The 20,012-nt window shown below is 35.3% G+C and overlaps 1 protein-coding gene across 1 annotated transcript; it reads right to left on the bottom strand.

Annotated features, from left to right (window-relative positions):
• Window positions 1-1,570: 1,570 nt before the first annotated feature.
• LOC145778380 (cytochrome P450 26C1-like) lies at window positions 1,571-14,060 on the bottom strand. Its single transcript, XM_082589856.1, has 9 exons — window positions 14,011-14,060; window positions 12,291-12,737; window positions 8,200-8,307; window positions 7,571-7,762; window positions 5,950-6,147; window positions 5,349-5,512; window positions 4,653-5,040; window positions 3,480-3,610; window positions 1,571-3,223 (listed from the first exon to the last, which is right to left on the bottom strand). Exons 1-9 carry the CDS (start codon window positions 14,014-14,016, stop codon window positions 3,004-3,006), a joined length of 1,854 nt encoding a protein of 617 aa, XP_082445982.1. The 5' UTR covers window positions 14,017-14,060; the 3' UTR covers window positions 1,571-3,003.
• Between the last annotated feature and the right edge of the window lie 5,952 nt (window positions 14,061-20,012).

Here is a 20,012-nt window from a genome sequence, read left to right as displayed (position 1 = left end):
TTTTAAAAAAAAGTTCAAAAACGAGCCACCCTAGTGTATATCCCAGTCAACAAGTCAATCCTTTTTTACATTGATTCAATGTCTGCAGACGTTGAATCAATGTAAAAAAGGATTGACTTGTTGTTGGGTAAGGTTTATGGTTTCAACTTTGGCAAGAATGCTGTAAAAGTTTATTTCTTACAATATTTCAAAGCCTGAAGATACTTTTGCAATGTTAAAATTTTGTTAACTTGCGGCTGCTTCACTGACATCAAACACCAAAACATTAATCGCGCGTTTTTTTATGTAATTTTGTAATTAAACGTTTTGCCGCTTTATGCTTTCTACACCAGCTTCATTGTTCTTCATATTTGATACCGTTCAGTAACGTTAGTTTTGTGTTAACAATATTGCTATATAAAATGTAGTCTACTGTAAATTGCATTAGTCCGGCTTTCATGTAAAATAAGTTTTACTTCTACAGCAGTGCATTGAGCAACGGTTTATCAAGACAATTTATCGCAATGACAGTTCATCGAATTTTTGAAGCTAGATCTATATCCCCGGTAAATATGTCTCCAGTGCAAATCCCCCGGGATTTATTATTATCATTGTGTGCCGTCTCCGAGCAGAAGGTTTGCTGTCAATTTCTTTCACACGTCACGTTCTTTTGCTACTCATTTTACATCTCTGACGCTTGACAAGTCAGCAGCTCACTGTTTCACATTATCTCCCCAAGTTCTTCTTCCCCTGCACCTCTTTCCTTCCACAATAATTTACATTTACAGAAATCGTTTTGTGACTTTCTCTCGGGATTGGGTTAGTAAAACTACCTTGGGGGGGGGGGGTTTACTCAAAGAATATTTCAGTTGCGATAAACTGTAACTGCAATACATAGGCTAAGTCGATGAATTTTTTCTCTATTTTCACAATAGGCGAACTAAAACGTGTTTATCTCTCAGCAGAATGTCATTTGAACTGTCGTTTCGATGAATTGTCGGGTCACGTGATCCATATAAAATGAGACTTCACTTTTCATGACCTTTTGAGTGTGGATACTAATTGGGTATTGTATGTCCAATCAATGGTATCGGTTTCGTTGTGCGTGGACGTCCTTATGCAATATTCCATTGGAAGATGATGGAACTGCGAAATAAATTTAACACACACTTGTTTGGGAATTTAGGTTCCAATAGATGGAAAGAATAATCTAAGAGATGCCAGTAGTAAACGGTTTTCCCTTCTGACAGAGGTCGCCGCACGCTGCTCTGTAGCGGCATGCCACTCGTCCTTCGGCTCTGGCTCCATCGAGTAATCATGCTATTTAGTAATAAAGGTCATTTTTCTGTATGAGTTTGATAAACGCAACCGTGTTTAGATTGACATTTTTATGAAGCCATTCTGAAATGGCCTGAATAATGCTTGTTTTCAACTGTGCAACAACTTTTTAATCAAAATTAACTTTCGGTCCTTATGCTTCGACATTCAGCGATTTGTGCTAGGTTAGCCTACCCTACGCTCATTTACAGTAGGCTTATGTCGACATAAATCTCAATCATTACAATGTGCTACCACAGTTAAAAAGTTTAAATAATAAAAAATTTATTAGTTTTAAATGCAATACAAAGTAACGAGCATAAATTTGCGAGAAATTCTTTTCAAAAACGGTTTTTTTACATTGATTTAAACTTGTTTAAGTTTCCATGCACGAATAGGCCTATGTCCCACATTTAAACAAGTTTATGATAAAAAATACGAAGTTGATGAGCAGGTATCGCAATGGATTTGCAAGATATGTCAAGAGTTACGCGTCAGCAGCTTTGCTTACCCAGCCACCAAATTAGGTCTTTTTACGTTAATTCAACATCAGCAGACGCCTGGTTTGTTGGCAGAGAAGCAGGCTAATGTGATGTAGCCTAGTTGAAAGATACAACCTTGCTCACTTCGGGTGGGAAATTTGAAAGAATTGCAAAATCAAAATGGCTACTCATGCAAACAAACTATTTGTATCACTGTGCGTTAAAAGTATCGGCTCCAATCAACCGTTTTGTGCATTTTTTACTGCGATGAAACGAGATATTTCTTTTAACTTGTTTTGTGAGCTGATTAGTCATGCCCGCAAATCTCGGAAAAATTAAAGAAAAAATTTTAATGTTTTGTTCCGCTTTTTAAGCTCATCCACAAGAAAGCGACAAAATAAAAAGCTTGTTTGTTAATGTGCACACACGTAAACTGATCAATAAATATCTGCCTTCATAAATTACTCTTTAATTGCTTCACGAGCAAATTGAAGCAATAGGAAAAGTGGCGGCAAGACAAGTGGATGAATTAGCATCAAGAATGCAAGTCAAAAAATTTCACGTCGTTATTTCAACAATAACATTTGTGTCTCTGATGAAAACTGAGCAGGAAAATGTCGATTTCATTAAACTATGAAGACAAAGTCATTTATGTTGAGTGTAGATTTGTGATAAGGTAACATGCCTGGTTTGCGTTTTTAAACCATCGAAGTGCAACAGGTTCAAACGTCTTTGATAAACTGCATGATAGTGAAAAATTTTGTTCTAAGAAACGCTCTTAAAAGTGAGAACAACGACATAAAGCAAATGGCATAATACTGCACCTTATAACCACAAAACATCTTAGTCGTAAAACATGCTGCGACATAGAAGAGTCAATCAACAATTTATAAAATAGTGAAGAAATATCGCAAATGTTAGAAGTAACGGTAGGTTGCAATCACCAGGGAATTACACCCCCTAGATCGGTAGTAGAGATCGCCTGGAGCAACGTTTCTCATCTTTCGACTCGAACCCGAAAAAGGGGCAAGATAGGCGTTTTGCGTTCTCACAAACGTGCTTGTGTTTCAAGGTAAATTCCAGGTTGTTGAAAGTGAGATTCACAGTTTAAAATAATCGTCAGTAGGCGATAGAGAGCAGTAACATTTCAGTAGCACCGAAAGCCATACTCTTTTCGTGTTCTGTCTGTTTTCGATCGTCAAAAATAGACACAAGTCAAATGTGTTCATCGGGAGACAATACCATACGCTTCTCGGGGGTGGAATACGCATGGTAGACCGTCGGCGGGGTGCAAAGTGGGAATGGCTTTCATTTTGGGAAGTTTTTTGTTTGCAAGTTCCCAACCTTGAAAGGTCCGAAACATCTCGATGATCGAAAGTTTAATAATAAGTCTCGCAAATTCTCGGCCGACGCAAGTTCTTGGGCCTCCACCAAATGGAACAAATCTAAAGAAACAGAATGTTAGCCACGTTACAGCAACGTTAAACATTCATACACTTATTGTAGCATACAAGTCAAAATGGCAACACTTTTAGCACAATAACCAGCAAAACATCTTCATGTTCTATATGCGTGGTTTCTTCTGTACAAAAATCAATCAGGTGGAGAAATCATTTGCTTTCTGTTTAAACAAAACAAAGCAACAAAACTCCAAAGATTAACAAAAATAAATGATGTTATTTTTTTGGTAGGCCTACTTACTTAAACTTATTTAGATCTTCATTTTCTGGAGAAAACCTTTCAGGATCAAATGTGTCCATGTCTTCGAATTCAAACTCATGCGTGTCTCGAATATTGTAAATAACAGTCCAACCTTTCGGGACCCGATAATTCTGAAACGAAAGCATGATTTATTGAAATGATCTCGCCTGCGCAAATACAGATATTCAAAAAACCTATGCCCAAAACTAGACCATTATTTGATGGAGACTACAAGGTGTGGTACCTTCTCAGTAACTACACTTGTATTCCGTTTTAGACTGAATAAGCAAGGCTTTGCGCTCCTTTATTTATTATCGTCTGTATGTTATTTTATAAAAAAAAAGAGATGGGGCGAAACGTTTTTTTTTTACCACAAATGGCAATGGGCAAATAAGATTTGGTAAATTTTTTAGATTTTTTCGAATTTTTTTAATTTCAATTTTTATCAGAGTTGTAACAGTCTATATGAATAATATTTATTTTTCGTTTGACATAATTTTTTTCATCTTACAGTATTTGCTGATGTTAAGGCAAATTAACAAAAGCTGAAAACTTGCAATCAAGCTTAATTTTTAATAATATCTTTTATTATAGCTGCACTGTAAGCTACTGTTTTTATTTATGACAAAGGAATGTGTTTCTCGATTAAAAACACAGGCGACGCTTAAACAATGCAAAATCATAAAACTAAAAACTAATTTTATTCTCTGCGTGTGGAAGGCTACAATTAAATTTTCTTTTCCTAGTAATATTTTCTGCTAAAATTGCGGCTTGACTACGAGCCAGAAGCAGTGCGTATGTTTCTTGAAAGTAGACAATAGCTGTTTGAGGTTAGATTACCTTTGAGTTTGCTCACATATTGTGCTGTAGTTATTATTAAGAATTAAAAGCCAGCGGCGTCAAGCTGATGAAAAATTCCCACATCGTGTCTTGGATCACATTGAAACAAATACTTTAACTGATCTGTGGTTTAAGTATTAACAGATTGCAAATGGTCGAATCGAGTTCATTGATTAGACTCATTTACATACAGTACGATCTCGCGCAGTCTCACGCGCTTTTCCCTCAATTTTCAAGCGATGTTTACAGTAAACACAGAAGATTGTTATTCGTCCCTTCCCAGTGTATAATTTGAAAACCAAAATATTATTGCAATTTTAAAAGGACACTCACCCCGATTTGAAAAGTTCTCCTTGCTTTTCTGTATCCCCCAAGGACAGGCGGTCGAATTCTAAGAGTTTCCTTTAGAACTTGTTCCAGGTAAGGTAAATTATGGATTAAATTTAAATTCATGTCAACTTCCTTTTTGTCGGAGGAATTGTTCTCTGCTAACAATCCATGCTGAAGAAGTTCGTCTTCAACTTTTTTGAAGACATGAGGACTTCTTGCAAGCTCCAAAATCATGGATGTGAGAGCGCTCCCAGAAGTGAAATAACCTGCAAACATCAGCTCCATGGCCATTTCCTTCAGAGCAAAATCGCTGATGGGCTCAGCATCGTCTTCATTGGCCTTCGGAGAGATGTTGTTGTTGAGAGTGTTGTCGCCATTTTCTTTTTTGTTTCTGGAAGTAGAAATGAAATCATGTCGTTTATTTTTTAATCGTTTCAATTTTTTTATAACTGCCAATTTACGTGTATTTCTCATATAAGGAGGTTAATCCTGTGTAAAGGATATAAATCTCACTGCAAATAACGAACATTACGGTGTGCTAACTTTTTCCATCGGTCTGATAGTTTCTACATTACCTTATTAAAATTTTAGGATTCTTTTTATCCTTAAATATATTGTCCAGTTATCTATTTAGTTTTTTATGCAGCATAAAATTTAACAAGCCATAAAAAATACTTTTCAAAGACATATATAACTCACTTCAATTTTTCATAGAGCAACTCTCGTATGATAATATCAAAAGCAACATTTTCTTCTGAATCCGTTGATACAGCGTCGTCTTCAAATTCTTTTATCAAGGCTGCTTTTTTATGTCGAATGTGATCTTGAAGTAAATTTAGTAGCTGTTCTCTTGCATTCATTGCCTGAAAAATATAAATTATTTAGTTGCGAAAGTCCATGAAAACTAGACAAGAAATTATTTATTTTTCAGTCAAGGGTGTTTGTATTTGCATTAAACTTGACTGCCATTTTTAAGTATTTTCTTTAAACCTTGCTTCACAATTCTTCGCGTGTAGAAGTAAAACAATAACAAAAACTGAAAAAAATCACAATGACATTGAGTATTACGGTATATACGAAGGCAGTGAACTGTCTACACTGGTTAGTGCTGGAACGACAGCTTGATAGAATTTATAGAGAAAAGATTACATAATGACATCATGATTAACTCTTCCTTGATCTCTGCGTTACTTGAGCTATGTTTCAGAAAAATCGCATTTACCGCTTTTTTTACCTTATTTTTAAACTGAAGTTCAACGGAAACGTTTAAAGGAGGCGTTTTTAGCAAAAAATGACCAACCTTACAAAACCCCAGCCCAGGTATCTTCAGCGGGATACAGAAGATATTGCTGACAAGATCATAAAAAGCGTCCACAATCGTGTTGCATCCAGCCTGCATCGTATCGAGTCCCAAGAGAGTAGATGCGGCAAGATCAAAGGTCAGGCGAAGCATTTTATTGTACACCAGAGGGCGTTCGCATTTAGCCATTTCTTGAATCTGCGCGAAAACAAAAGAAATTTAAACTTAATAAAATAATTGCATCCGGAAGTTACTTTTTTTGTAACAATTTAGGTAAATTTGTACCCAAAGGAACATAAAAATATCTTATGGGCCGCCAAAAAAGAGAAAAGTGATGCGTTTGTGTGGTCATTGAATCGTCTGTTTGCCTCTCAGGCCAATGTTGGTACCGTGGAAGTGAGGCACCAGCCACGCATGGCAACAAACACATCTCAGAATGAAAAGGTTAAAAATGGGTCACAGACCATGGTCTGAGATAAGCTTCCTGGAAATGTAATTCAATAGAAAAATGATTAATGCCTTATTCAAGTTCTTGAATTCGATGGTTTAAAATCACCGCAAGTATTCATACGCATGGGTTCGTTGCAAACCGCCAAGTATTTGATTAAAGAGAAATCGTGCTGCTGATTACATGGCATAATGTCAGGTCAAAACTAGTTTCCTCAAAACAAACAAACAAAAGCTTTATTTGTGGTCCCTCGTATTGCTGCACAAAACAACCGAAAATGCATTTCTCTCCAAGATGTTTCAAAAGAAAAAAAAATACTTTTTATGGTTTGCTCTCACGTGGTGGATTAGATCACACTTTTTGCAATTTGAGCAATCTTTTTGAACTTATTGTTTACATGACCTTAAAATATATCGATCACTGAGTCCTGGTTTGCATATAGAGATTAGATTGATTTCGCAAAGTTTACTCTACTGCGTGTTGAATGCATGTCGACTGTTGAAACTGTTTTAAACTCAGCAACGAATAAAAGCAGAATTAAACGTAACCTCTTGCAAAAAGATTTTGCTGTTTCGAAAATGCCAAACAAATGCACCATGTCAAGATTAAGGATTTGCCAAGAGTTTATTGAACGGTGTGCTGTGGATATGTTTCATATTGGATGACAGCGATAAAGATTTCTGTGGTAAAGTCGTGGTGAAGTCATTAAAGAACAACTTAAAATCCGATCCTCATGTTTATCAAGAAAGTAAGCGTGAACTTTGGTGTTACGCAAACAATTAATAACTTTACGCTTTTAGACATTAAAATCTATAAATTGAAAAAAGATTATTATTAACCTAAAAACCAAATTCTAAATATACGTTGTTTCTAAGTTTGGTCGCACTCAACAAAAAAAGAAAGATTAATGCAAAAACGCTATTTTTTCTGAACGACTTGCCAAACGCGAATTCGCGTTTGTCATACACACCAATGGATGGCTTCTTTTAAACAAAGCTATTTTTATAACTTCAAAAATATTTTTTCGTAACAATCTATCAAATAATTCTTTTTTTTTATTAAAATTAATCTCCAAACGCAAAAAGAGTCCACTGTCAAATCGTCTCAAAAGCATCGAAGTTTATTTAAAACAGATTTTGATACCGTGTTATATTTAAAATAAACATCGCTCACATTTCTTTTTGCGTTCCTATGCAAGGAGGGGATATACCCATTAAGTGCAGATCTCGTGAAGGCCTTGCTGGTGATTTTTCGCTTCAGTCGGTGGACAGCACCAAGGGAGTTCACCAAAACGTTTTCTCCCAAAATCTTCCGCACATTTATGGGCCAGATCGTCGTCACTTTGTCATGCTCTCCCTTCAATACCTGCAATTACGTCAAAAAACTTTGTTAGCGCTTGGCAACATTGTTTAGATTGGATGAATACCCAGTAACACTTCGTTTACTTTACAATATTACCAGCAACCCTACAAGCAAAATAAAAATTAAACTATCTCCTCGATCTGAAACAAGAAATTAAGATTGTTTTCAGATCACTTTATGGGCATAAAGAAACGGTGTGGCTGATTAGAGTAAAATTTATCACGAGAACGATACATTGCAACGAAGAGACAAGAGTTGCTGAAAAAGTTGCTTCTTTCACACCAAAAGGAAAGTGTGACAAAGTAATGAAAATACATCAAATGAGAACGAAGAACAACGTTAAATCAAAACAGGAAAACGATTCCAATATACTCATTAAAAAAATGCAATAATTGTATCAAATAATGATGAATATGTTTAAAGGTAGTTCAAGGAATTACCTCTCCCACGAATTCATGGCCACTAACTCTGACCATAGGGGATCCTATCGTGTTGGTTTTGAACACGTTGCCATATTTTTTTCGCCTGCTGGAGTTAAAGTTTGCTCCCTGAAATAATAAATCACAGATTAGAATATAAAATATTGGACGATTTTTTTTCAACTATGTTTAGCATTAAATGTCACTGTCAGTTGGCGTAACATAACTCGTTAACATAATTCGTATATGAAGCAAAATAAACGCAAAATGGGGGATTTGAAAGTTTTACATCTCAAAAGAAGCTACACGTTCCATCTACTGTTACCTATGTCTTAACTAAATTCTCAACAGAAAGTGGTTTTGCCAACTTGCTCCGATATGAACTTTGAATGACTTTTGGATTCTCGCATCGTATTTCATTGTCAATCAACTACTTATGACGTAACAAGAGAGCGAAGACAACCACACCCAAACAGGAAAGGTGACGAATGAAAAGCATTTCAGGTTGTTAGCATCATTTGATAAAAACTGCACACTGCTCTTGAATTGAGGCAGATAAATTCAATGCTCCATGTTACAGTACAGCAAAACATGTTTTTTTTTACATTGAATTAACGTCTGCATACGTTGAGTCAGTGTTAAAGGTAGTGATTTTGGTAACTGTGTGACATGCTTTCCGTACCACATTACGAAAAGTTTAAGAATAAAAATTCATTTTTTTATGTGGAAGCATGATTTGAAAACTTTAGAAAGAGGTACGACCAGAGACAATTCACTCAGACAATAAATCAACCGTTTTTTACATTGATTCAACGTCTGAAGAAGCATCGTTTTACAGACGTTGAATCAATGAAAAAGACGGTAGATTAGTTGTCTGGGTAGTAACAGGCTTTTCCTTGAAGTGAACCCAAACAAAAATTGGCTAATTGTATCAATTTTGAAAATCAAACCGTGATAGCCATGTTTTGAATCTTTCCTCTGACTATTACAAAGCACTTTCTGGAGAACAACACGCTTTTTCAAGGGAACAAATAGGAGAAAATCAATTAGCTCTTATCAAATCATTGCAACTGAAAAAAGAGTGAATGTTTTTACAAAAAGATCGCCTATCATCGACGGAGGTCACTAAGAGTTTAAATGGGGTCAGAGTGTTACGAAGACTTGGTGTCGCTGGTTTTTGTTTATTTTAGACACCCAGGTAATTTCTGCAATCGTTTTAATCTCTACGAACGTTAAAAGAGCGTAAAAAGTGGTTGACAGCATTTTAAAGTGGAAATAAATAAATCAAGTTATAAATTGTTAACCTGCCATTAATGCTCATTAATTGAAGTCAACAGAGCCGGTTGCGTTCAAATAAAGTCCGACTACGCTACGGGGACAAAACCATAATAGAATAAATCAAAAACCGTGAAGCATTTCGGGAAAATGAACAATAACAACGTGAGAAGGAGATACGTGATCTGCTGACATCATAATTCCTTCAAATATCTGACTAATCTGCACTACAAAGCATAGAAACGAACCTAAAAGCTGTTCTCAAGCAACAATATTTGAAAATAGTTGTCCGCAAATAGAAACTTCTGACATAAAACTTTTCAATATGATGACTGTGTGTTAGTCATTGTGTTTCCGTAAACATCCGGGTCTTAATAAAAATTCTTTATCCTGCTACTGAAAGAGGAGAAGTTCAGAAGCCCTGCTTTCTGTAGTTCTTTACAAAAAAGCCGAAAGAACCTAAGGGTTAAAGGTCAAAATTTTAAAACATTTTGGAAAAACAAACAAGTTTTATGTAAAATCGGTTGTAAAAATGGCGAGTCACGAGTTTGTCCGAACCTCGAAGAGTTTTTTAACTTCCGCGGGAATGCAGCTGATCAATCCCAGCAATCAAATGATCAAAAGGAAAAGCGGATTTGGATGACGAAAAAACGGAAACGCTGACTTAGTAATCCCAAATTTACTTTTACAATGACAACTATTGAGCTGTATGTCATAGAAGACTAATGGACAAGAAGTAAACTCGATTTTTGCTAACAACTAACTTACTTATTGAGCTTCTAATGTATTATTTATAGTATTTTATACGATTAACGTTAAACAACTTACTCGCAACAGATCAGCTTTTATTGTTGTTTTTATATCACCCAAGTCCGAGAGAGATTAATCAAATGAAAATAAATCATCGTACTAAAAAATGCAGCTATTTGCCACGTAGGATTAAACTATGTAAATAAACACTGGGATCCGATAGAACATTTAAAAGAAAACGGAATACTGCTAAAGTTTGAAATAGACGAATCTATAGTGGCCGTTCAGATTTAATCCATCCTCAACTTTTCAACTATTTAGCATTGATTTAAAACAAATAGGCTCTTCTGTTTTTATTGTATACTGTACTAGCTAAGTTAACCACAAGATGTTGTAAATGATATTGCAGTTCAAATTGTAGTCAGTTATTACAATGTATAGTATGCTGTCACTTTAATGCGTTGTGATAATTTAGCTCATAAAGTTCAAGATTCTAAATTTAATGCACGATAAGCATTAAGCAGTCTCATTCCGTTTTCAATATTTTTAATTGAGAAGTCTACTTGATTGTGTTGTGCTGGCTGATGGTAACATGGTTGGTAAAAATAAAGTTAACAAATTTGTGAGCGGAGTTGGACCAAAATACTTTGCCGCTGTCTAAACAGGAAACACGAACACAAAAGTTTCAAAATCGACTGGCTTTATCACAGTTCAAAGATAGTTATTATCGATTCGTCACCTAGCCTTAAAAAATTGCACAAAATTAATCAAGACTTTCCGTTCGCCGAGTTTTAAATGTGATTTAAAGCGATTAAAATGATAGAAGTTACAAGAAGTTGTCCTCTGCTTGAACTCGATCTTCAGCGAACATGGAAACCTAATCAAATATTCCGCCAACCTACGCAAAGTTCACGTCAGCTTTCGACTACTTCTTAATTAGCAGTTGTATCGGTATTTGAAACGCACTTTTGTTTCGCTCGGTTTCTTAGATTCTGAACTGTAATTGCACGACTTCGTACGTCAAAAACAAGGTGTTTTTTTGATATTGTTAACATCTTTAACATAAATCGTACAGGTGCTTGCATCAAAGAGCAAAAAAAAATTAATCGCAAACCGTGGAATTTCTAACTAAACATTAAAACTTGGCCTGCTGACCATAACTACTAAGTTTCATTTTTCGAACTTAACTGTTACAACTCGCTCAATAAGTTAATAAATACGAAAAGTTTTAAAAGAAATAGTAAAAGCACAAAGCATTCAAATCCCAAAGGCAACTCGTCAGAAAAAACAGAGGGTTCACTTTAAGACCAAAAAATCACATATCCGCATTGCAAACAAAACCACACGTGCTGTGTGAAGCTGGCAAGTTTCGGAACCTTTACTTACTGCCGCGGGTTCAGTTAAAGGTTGTAATGATAGTTACAGAAATGATTTATTTTCACAGTGATTCAGCAAAACGCTGACAAAATTTAGGCGCGTTTCGGCTCATTCGAAATGGTTTCGTGCCCACCAAAAAAACCTTATAAGGCCTGGGGAATGTTTATGAAAGTATATTACATAACTTTGAAAGATATAAAGTTAAACTGTTTACTGAGGTAATAGCGCCACCCAGAAATGAAAAGCTACAAGCATTAGAAGTTAAAAACTGTATTGTTTTAGCCATTTTTCCAAATGGAAAGCATGTTTGTGTAATGCTGCGCTCAATTTTTGATCAATAAGCGTCAATTCGTAAAGTAGGTTAACTGAACCAGATCATCAAAGCCGTAAGCCATAACATTGCAAGTCACATACGGACAATGCGACATGTCATAACTTCATTGTATTGACAATTGAAGTTGCGGGTTTAAAAAGCATCAAGTCACAATTTTGAGGTGATGTCAAAAGTGTGTTTGTGCAATGGTCAAAGCATTTCGCGTGTTAAAGTTTAGTTCGTAAACGAATTTGATTTTGAATTGAATGACTTTTTCTTCTGGGACGATTTAAATTCCGTAACAGCAATATACAGTAGCCTACTGTACTGTGAATGTTTCAATTGATGACAGTTCGTTTAGAGCTACTAGTTGAAGCAAGATATTTTAAATTCTAACCTGAGTCAACCAGGAAAATGTTTCTCCGATAAGGGGAAGTCCAAAATCTCCTGGAGGAAGTGGAAGATGCGAGATGTCGGAGGAAGGATCTTTCGCAGAACGAATATTCATGTTTTTCCACCACGATCGTAGAGAAATCCAAAGGAAAAAGATCAGCGGCACGGTGAAAAGCAATATTATCAGCATTGATGGAGGAATAGGTAAATTCGATGCCGAAGATGAGGTGATAAAAAAATTAGTGGAGTTTGCCAAAATGTCTTTTAATGTTGCATTATGGGAGAACGTAACGTTGGAGGTATCTTCAAAATGAGATTCACCAGCAAGATTAGTTGAGGACAAAAATGCGTCTTTATCTGCTCCGACAGGAAAAGTTAATGACGGAACTTGTACGGAGTCCTCGAAGTAGGATAACGTAACTCTACTCCAATCTTGCGTCTCGTTCTGATTCTAAAATAAACAAAAACAATAAATATTACCCTGAGCAAAAATCTATCTTCAGGCGAAATAACAAAGCAAAACTCACAGTGCATTAGACATAAACAAACGGAAAACCATAGGTTTGTATATGATTTTCAAATTCTAATGCCACCTTTCATTCAACCTCCAAAGTCAATCGATTAGCATAAAAATTTTGCTGATGAGAAAAACCACAAACTTTGTCTGTAAAAGTAAGAAAAAACGCTCTCTTGCAAGTTTAAATAACATTAACTCGCGTTATGAAGTACTTCATGACAACAAATTCTAAATCGATCACTAGAAAAACAGAGAGACAAAAAGTGATCAGCCCAGCAATTTATTCGGTCACTAGCAAGTAAATGGCAATCAAACTGAAACCAATCTTTTTACTTTAATTCAATGTATCCGATCAATTTGATGCGACATTTAAATGATTTAATTAACTTAAAGAGATTTTAGTTTGGATGTTATGGATAGTTATTTCTAGGTTTTTCTACCTAAGATAATTTGTTAGCAAGTGGACAGTCAAATAGTTCACTCTTACCGGTATTTTATTCTCGAGCAAATGTATGGCTGGCCCTGAACTATTTAACGCCGTAAACAAAGCGGAAAAGTCACGTGCGTAAACAGAAGGATTTTAAGCCAGTATTTTCACTAATAGTTGTGATCAAAATAAGGTGACAATTAATTTAATTAGTTCTTTTAAAAACTTCATGCTTCTATTTATATATTATCCTGCCGCTGAATAACAGTGAAACAAATATCTAAAAATGCTTAACATCTATTTTCCTTCCACCTCGAGTAAAAGCTAAGAAACGTAAAAGCTTGGCTGCAATAAAGTCCATAGTGCAAAAGTCTTTTCAATGCATGACCCAGTCAAAGATATTCTTAGATTGGTCATATAATGGCTTTGTTTTTGATACTATCCTTACCTTAATTAATCAAGTAGCATTTCTAGTTGAAATAAAATTTTGTTTTATTATTTCTTTTGACATTTTATCATAACTTGCTTCTTTGACACTACGAACTGGCAGCACAAACTCAAATTTTCAAATTCTTGTTCTCACAAGAGCAGCAATCGAACAAATGACGCCAAATTGCAATTGTTTCAGCTTATAAAGAAATACAAAACATAGCAAAAAAGGTCAAAAAAACGCTACTACAGCGACAGAACCTGTGCCAGAATCCATCGCGAAAGCTCTTAACTGTACAGATTAAAAAAGTCTAGTTGTACTGACACAAATTAAGAATCTATTTAACATACCATCATTAAAGGTTTACTGGACCACTTTAACTGTTCTCTATCGAGATTTGACGTTTCTGTAGGATAGATATGGGTCATAGCCAGACAAAACTATTTTCCCGTTAGCCAAAGATGCGAAAGAACGCACTTGTAAACTACAATAAAATCAACAAAGCAAACTCTCTACCAAAGCTTTATCACAATAAAGTCACTGCAGAAATAAAAAAGATTTCATATATTTAATGATAATCAATACAATCTTCTTACACTGTCAAGTCAACGACATTAAATTATTTTCAGTGCGGCTATCTAGTACAATACTGTCAATCAAGACAAGTTACCATTTTTTTTTTGCGCAACGCTCAGTGTCAATCAAGACAAGTTACCACCAGAACAAAATATCATGCAATGAGTTGGCTGCGAGAAGGTTTGTATTTATATAGTGACGCTGGCACACGTAGCGTTTTCAATCAACGCCGCCTGCGTAAAAAGAAAAAAATACGTACACACGCACAAAACCTTCCAACCAAAAAAATAACGTTTTTTCAAATGTTGCAAGTCATCACGTTGTTCAAACTTTAGCGTAGTTAATTTTAAAAAAGAACGTCAAAAGAGTGCATTCAGCAACATTTTTGACTAAAACTTCAACTGAACTTTGAGAAATGGCCAGAAAATTGCACCAAACTGTTTAATATGATCAAGTTTCATGCCAAAGCTGCACTTCATCGATTTGAACTGTGAAAATTGTAAGGTTTCTTCTGAGTTCATCAGACTAGTCATGGGCTTGCTGTGAGTTCTACATTAACAACCTCTTCACGCTTGAACATTTACATACAAGCATGGCAGAACTCGTCCCTGTATAACCACATTATTTTGCAATTTTTTAAGAAAACTAGTAATACGTCTAAATTAGTGTTTAGGCATTACTCAAGTCAATAGGAAATCTTCAAAGCAAGACAATCTTCCACGCGATGACGAAAATACTCCCCTTTTCCTCTGAAAAAGACTTATAAAGAAAAACAACCTTGTTTTCAAGAAAAATCTCACACAACCACTTTTGAGTTTTTACGCAATGATTTAGATCCTAATTTGCATGTACTTTTTATAGCAAACTGTTTGAAAATTAAGGGTGTAGATAGAGATCTGGAGAATGTGCTGTGCTATAAAACTTAATTGATAAACATAGCCTGGGGATACGCTTTTAAAGGAAAACAGCCACCGCCAAATGTTGATCACAGGTTTCATGTGTCTTAATAATATTAGGTTATATTTCCAAAAGGTAGTCTGTACTCTATGATATCTTTCATGCACTGCTTTTGAAAGTCGAAATTAAAAAACATGGGTTTTCTGAAAACATTCCTCATTCAATGCATTGGTGATTTTTCACCATCTGCACATTCCGAAAAGTCACGTAATCACCACAAAGATGTTAAACTTTTTGAGATTTCTAGCAATCTAACACTTTCGTCAAACCGCAAAACGATCTTCTTCAGTCCTAGCTTCAATGGAATCAGGTGAATGAAAGGTCGATAAAGTTTAGCCGTAAACACGGCAACGCTATCTTAACAACAATTTCTTTCCAAGTCAATTCTCAATTAAGCTCGCAGCGACGATAAAAGCCAAGCGCCAACATTGAGCAACAGTTCAATCACGTCTTATATACAGTAGGTGCTCGATCAGTTAGGGTGGTGCTTATCGTATTGCTGGATTCACCTTCTAATATCATTATTTAAATGGGCGCATTTTAGGCACCTGGCCAAATAGTCAAGTGTTACTGAATGCGTTTAAAGTTCACCCCAGAAGAGCTTAAACTCGTTTTTTAGTTTAGACTTTGCACCAAGCCAAGCAAGCTGCAAGGAAATTTCTTATGCATTGTGTGTTGGATTACAATTAATCCCAATGAACTTTTGACTTTCTCAAGCAGCAAGCAAGCACCTGTCTTGTTAAATATTTTCATCCTGGGAAGCGCCTGCAGGACAATAGGAAAACGTTTATTCTTCTTAAAATGCAGAAAAAAATTTTGATTTTTTGCTTTGTTGATAAAACAATACGGTTAAAAATCACTTCTGTTTTTAGCCAAACACTTTACAATCCCTCTGTCAATAATTTTTTTCCTGCTTTTAAAATATGCATTAAATATACAATATGATATGCTGAGAAAAAACTGGAGTATTTGAAGTGCAAATGTGACATTCAATGGTGTCTTGGTGGAGATTGCAGGCTGTAAGGTTTGACAATTCATCGTCAAAGAAGTTTTGCCTTGACTCTAGAAGATTGTAAGACTAAAGAAAATAGAATTCTGACTGATTTGAAAAGAAATTTGAATTAATTGTGCGAAAGACAATAACATCAATATTCGTGTCTACCTTCAAGGGTTCTTGATGCCAAGACTCAGGCGTATGTAGCCTATGTTCTTGATTCATACGCCGCGCAGCTCATATCACTCCGCCACGTAGTCTACAACTCGCCAATACAGTAGCGTAGCCAGGAATTTTGAAAGGGGGGGGGGTTAGCCACCCAGCGGCGGGGGGTCTGGGGGGCCTCCCCCAGAAAATTTTGAAAAATTACTTTGAATTTGGTGCATTCTGAGAGCATTTTCAACAAAAATGTGGGTACGAATATTTCTGTAAAATGGTGCTGTCCGGTAGCATAGCAAAAGGATAAGATCATGTTTTCTTCGGCATTTTTCGGAAATAAAGCTAAGTCTCTATGTTTTCTTGTTGCTAATTCCTGGCTGAGATGTTTGAATGTTTGGTATTGGCAAAACTCCCTCTTTTAATGCAATTTTGTTTAAAATTAGGCAATTTTTTTTTAAATAAAGTAAACAATATCACACCAAATCAGAAGAATCGGTTTATTTAAATACAGAGCTTTCGCCACACAAGTGTGGCTTCATCAGTATAAACTGCAACAATAATAAAGAATGATATACTATTAAGATGGTTATAAAGTTTAATGAAAGTGTTAAAAAAGTAGATAATATAGTAAAGAAATAGAAAAGATCAAATATTATACATAACTATAAGACTTTAGGTCAATACACTAGATAATAAGATGATAATTAACATGTAAAAATTCAAATCTATTAAAATTGTAATTGGAGAGAACTTTTAACTATAAAACTAGTTTCTACGTATTGTAGCTCCTATCATTTGTCAAATGACAAATGATAGGAGCTACAATACGTAGAAACTAGTTTTATAGTTAAAAGTTCTCTCCAATTACAATTTTAATAGATTTGAATTTTTACATGTTAATTATCATCTTATTATCTAGTGTATTGACCTAAAGTCTTATAGTTATGTATAATATTTGATCTTTTCTATTTCTTTACTATATTATCTACTTTTTTAACACTTTCATTAAATTTTATAACCATCTTAATAGTATATCATTCTTTATTATTGTTGCAGTTTATACTGATGAAGCCACACTTGTGTGGCGAAAGCTCTGTATTTAAATAAACCGATTCTTCTGATTTGGTGTGATATTGTTTACTTTATTTAAAATGTTTTGTCACACCGTGCATCCCAGTGGATCATCAGTTGAATTATAGGAAAATTTGATGAAAAGTTTAGGAACGAAGCTTTGTTTTGGAATTTTTTTTTAGATTGAAAGCATCATTCTCAATATCGTGACGTCACACGCGTGCCAAGGGGGGGGTCGTAACCCCCAAAACCCCCCCCCCCCCCCCTTGGCTACGCCACTGCGCCAATACATTAATACTTTTTCGAAAGCAGAGTCTCTCAACTTCGACAAAACTAATTTTTTTAAAAAGTGTTTGAAATCGCTCAACCTGATCGTCAACTGACGAATGTATAACATCGTCAATTCACATGCAATAACCAAAATCAGAACAAACACACAAATAGCAACCAGAAAAATTGAATACACAACTGTGTAAGCTTACAACAGGAACTGGATTGTCTTGTGAGTGAAGTGTCTCAGAGTTTCTTAAAAACGTGCTTTTTTAACATGGCTTGCAAACAACTCCGCTTCATCACAAAACATCGGCCGCTTTGAGCGTTAATGCCCAGCTGACAAGCTTTTGTTCTCGGCTTGTTATTTATGCAACAGCCGATTAACCTCAGCATGACCCACAGTAAACAATAATATTCAAAATAGGTTGTTGTCAATGGAATTGAACTGCGGTTGAGTTTTTTGCAAAAAAATTTGAATAATTTGAAAGTAGCTTTTTACTGACCTCAGAGTTTTGTTTCATGCCTAAGCAGAAACGACCCACCTTACAAGTGCTAACACCTAAAAATTGTAGGCTAGTACGATTTCTTAACTTAGCCTGCATTGTGAAAACTACTCGTAAAAGAAACGAAATACTCTGAACAAAAGTTGGATGTGTTTTTTTTCAAATCTAATCACCTGCAGACGATGAAACAACGTTAATTTACAAAACAATAAAATATTGTTGCGCAATAAGAGGAATATTTTTCTTCCGCCTTGATTTTGGAGACAGCTCCGCAATCTCGAAAAACATTTCCAGTAATCTGAATCAGCGGTATTGCGCATTCACACCGTGTAAGCTTCAACAAACGAGCTCGGGGCATATATTGCTTTACAATGTGATAAACTAAACTAAATTTGTTTAGAATACAAAAAAAGAGTAGCTTGCTAGTTTTGAGATTGGGTTAGATGTTAGATGTAGCCCTCTACACTAACCCAAACAAAAATTTCAAATTTTATAAATCCTTTGTTGTGTGATACTGGATGATAAGGGTGTAAATTAACCTTCCTCATAAACTAAATCTGAAACCGGAATCTCTTTTTGTTTATGTTTTTTGCTCTCCGTTTATTTTTTACAATATGGCATGAAACTTGTTATTTTAAAGTCAGTGCTTTCTCTTCCTTCAATGAGGCTCGCCTTTCTACCAGCACAGATCCCTATTTAGACCACCGTTAATTTTCATTCACTGAGATAGCGGTTGTAAGGTTTCAAACTTTTAGCAAATCATTTTAACTATCTAAATGTCTTGACAATAGAAAAGAACAATACCGTAATCATGAAATGAAATAATTAAGACTATTGAGAATGCGTGGAAGAATTTTAGAAATATCCACAACAATGCTGCGTTATAAGTAAATGACGATTTATTTTTGTAGTAGGAATTTGAGGGGCAATTTGGTGTAGGATCCGCTTAACATTTTTTAAAAGCAGAGTCTCTCAACTTTTAAAAAAAATAATTTTTTAGCACATGTGATGCTATTCTGAAATAATTTCAACAAAACAGTGTTAGAAATTGTGTGAGGGCTTTTGACTCTCGAAATCTGAATAGAAACCAAGTTTTTCTTATTGAAAATAACAAACAGGTTGAATCTTATTGAATCAAACCTAAACTGATAAAACTTTATCAACTCTGTTTAAAGTTCTAAATGATTGAGAAGACGCGTTTTCAACCGTGTATAGATTTCCTGCTCAGGGGTAATTTCATCAATCACATCACTAAATGTACTTTTTCAAAGAAGATAAACAGTATAATCAATACACAAATTCTGATCCGATAATACCAAATTGCCAGGTGGAGTAAACTTATCCGTGATCTTCTGCAAGAGGTAAACGAGAATAAAAAAGTTGAGAACCCCATGACCTCTGAGAACAAACTCTATTCAGTTCAAGAACTACAGCCTCAGAGTAGGCCAGTGCGCCGATTCGCCGAATGTTTACAACAACCAGGACAGAAAGTCGATGTGAAAAACGGTTGCTTTCTGCCCGGAAAGCTACAAATGAGCAATCTCAGGTGAATTGGAGGACACATGTTCTATACAGGTAAATATCCCCATAAGCGTTCACTTCAGAAGAAAAGCTAGAAACTATCCATCACAGATTTACTGTCCAATAACAAAACAACAACACATTGCACAGCGACGGTGATTAATTAATTTATTATTGCAGCGACACTATAAGGACTATTAATCCCAAATTGACAAAGTACATGCTGCACAGAGTAATAGCCTATCAGATAAAAGTGGACTAGGTGTTGAAGAGGTTTTATTACCAGATAAGACGTATT

This window comes from Aplidium turbinatum, chromosome 10 (genome assembly GCF_918807975.1).
Source record: "Aplidium turbinatum chromosome 10, kaAplTurb1.1, whole genome shotgun sequence".
Lineage (NCBI taxonomy): Eukaryota > Metazoa > Chordata > Ascidiacea > Aplousobranchia > Polyclinidae > Aplidium > Aplidium turbinatum.
This window is presented reverse-complemented; position numbering and strand designations above follow the sequence as displayed.